This window comes from Melampsora larici-populina, assembly GCF_000204055.1.
Source record: "Melampsora larici-populina 98AG31 unplaced genomic scaffold MELLAscaffold_69, whole genome shotgun sequence".
NCBI lineage: Eukaryota > Fungi > Basidiomycota > Pucciniomycetes > Pucciniales > Melampsoraceae > Melampsora > Melampsora laricis-populina.
In genome coordinates, this window is record NW_006768833.1 from 412,117 (window position 1) to 413,996 (window position 1,880).

The 1,880-nt window shown below is 44.8% G+C and overlaps 1 protein-coding gene across 1 annotated transcript; it reads right to left on the minus strand.

Moving 5' to 3' along the window:
* Positions 1-404: 404 nt before the first annotated feature.
* MELLADRAFT_40257 (uncharacterized protein) lies at positions 405-1,626 on the minus strand (the record flags this gene model as incomplete). The annotated part of the gene is made up of 2 exons (XM_007417141.1): positions 405-979; positions 1,074-1,626. Coding segments are annotated over 2 exons (1,128 nt in total), but the record flags the coding sequence as incomplete, so codon positions are not given.
* Between the last annotated feature and the right edge of the window lie 254 nt (positions 1,627-1,880).

A 1,880-nucleotide genomic window follows, 5' to 3' on the forward strand; every position in this document is an offset into this window, starting at 1 on the left:
AAACTGAGGTTTTTTGTAAGACTTAGAACAACGTATCATAAGATGGGAGTAGGTGGGAGACTTTATCGGACTGATAGTCAGACAGCATTCGACTACAGTGGTCAAAAAGATGTGACCGCGAAAGATGCATATATGTGGCTATTGATGAGAAGCGTGATCGTGAAATGACAAAGGGCGGATAGAGGATAAGTTAAGCGATCGAGGACCTTGTGAATCGTGGAAAAGCACATTTGATCTTTGAAGGTCTTCATGAAGATGCGCAGAGCGATGAAATAGTATATCACAGATGTTTAGAAGGTCATAAGTCCCCCTCGACTAAAGGAAGGAAAGAAAATTCACTCAAATTAGTAAGTGGAGTCTCGAGGAAAACATCTGACTTGCTCTGCAATTATTAAAACTTGGACTCACCGGTTTCCAAAAGGGTAAACGATGACTGTCGCAGCGAACAATCCAATTACCAATCCAAGCGAGACTTCAATCAACTGTTGGCCCACCGATAATCCGTTGGTAAATGATTGAGTTGATTCACGTGTGTTGGCGAAATATAAAAGTCCACCGTTCCCAAGACCAGATGGAAGTTGGAAGAGGATAGGTACAAGTGCCACAATAAATGCAGTACCTTGGAACATCCTTCCATATATGTTAGCCGCAAATCCAACGACAAAAGATCCAAGTGCAGAGCTGATATCAGATCTATTTGGAAAAGCTATAGAGGCAAAATGATTTGCTGCCCATCCACCACTAGAAAGAAGAATCGTCACCCAAAGCTCTTTACTTTTAAGTCGGGCTTGTTGACGAAGCGCTAGAAAAAATGCGTAACCCGGTACGACTATAAACGCCGACCATAGAGGGATGGTCTTGCGGTACCAGATGTCTGTGTGAGTATTTCCGCACGTTCCATCTACTGCCAACTCTACGTCATGGCCCGAGAATAAAGTCCAGAATTGTGCCCCAACGCTGATACCCAATCCTAAGAACACTGTTCACAAATCGGAAAGATGACAAGTAAGCTTCTGGTTTCGACTTGGCACATTTGCTGTCTCGATAAAAAGGTTGAAGACTGAATGACTTACATGCATAGATCACTGCCCAGATCAACCTCACACTTCCACTTACGATGCATCGACTCTGAAGCTCTAAAGCAGCACAACAAACTAACCAACCTGGAAGGATAAGAACGATGGACGATGCGATGATAGCCGAATAACAAAATAAACCGGTTGAGGCCAATCCGGCAGCAATGAAACTTGCTAAGCCTGTCACCACGATCTCGAAGATTTGAGAAAGTACGTCGGATTTGGATGCGATCAATAACTGAGCGGCTACTAATCCGGCCCCGAGTGGAGCCGCGACGAGCATATCCAGGAAACTTGAATTGAATGCTGCTGGACCAATGCATGCGCTGCACAAAGCACCGATTCCGATGGTAGCCAGAGTGCCATACTCAGGTTTTGCTCGCATAAGACGAGAGATCTCGGCAGATGCTTCTTGAACTCCGATCTTGTCGTGTACGACTTCCCAATGTAAGATAGCCAGGTCGGTGAGCTTTCCGAGATCGACGTTGGGAGACTGTTTTATAAACTTTGTTTCGGACGTATGCGTAGCTTCGTCCTGGAAGGAGAAGATACATAGTCTATATGCAGGATCAGGTAAGTTTAAACCTTCAAGTTCCCTTGTACACAAGTGAGTCACTCACGAATAGATCAACACCATCTGTAGATCAATTTCCAACACTCGTGCAGTCGCCTGAATCTGAGACTCAAGTCTATGAGATGGTCCACCAAACATCATCATGGCTCGGGTCAATTGAAGAATGAATTGTTGCCTTTGAAGGATCGCTGCGACATGCATGGTAATAAAGATTTCCTCCTGACGTCGCT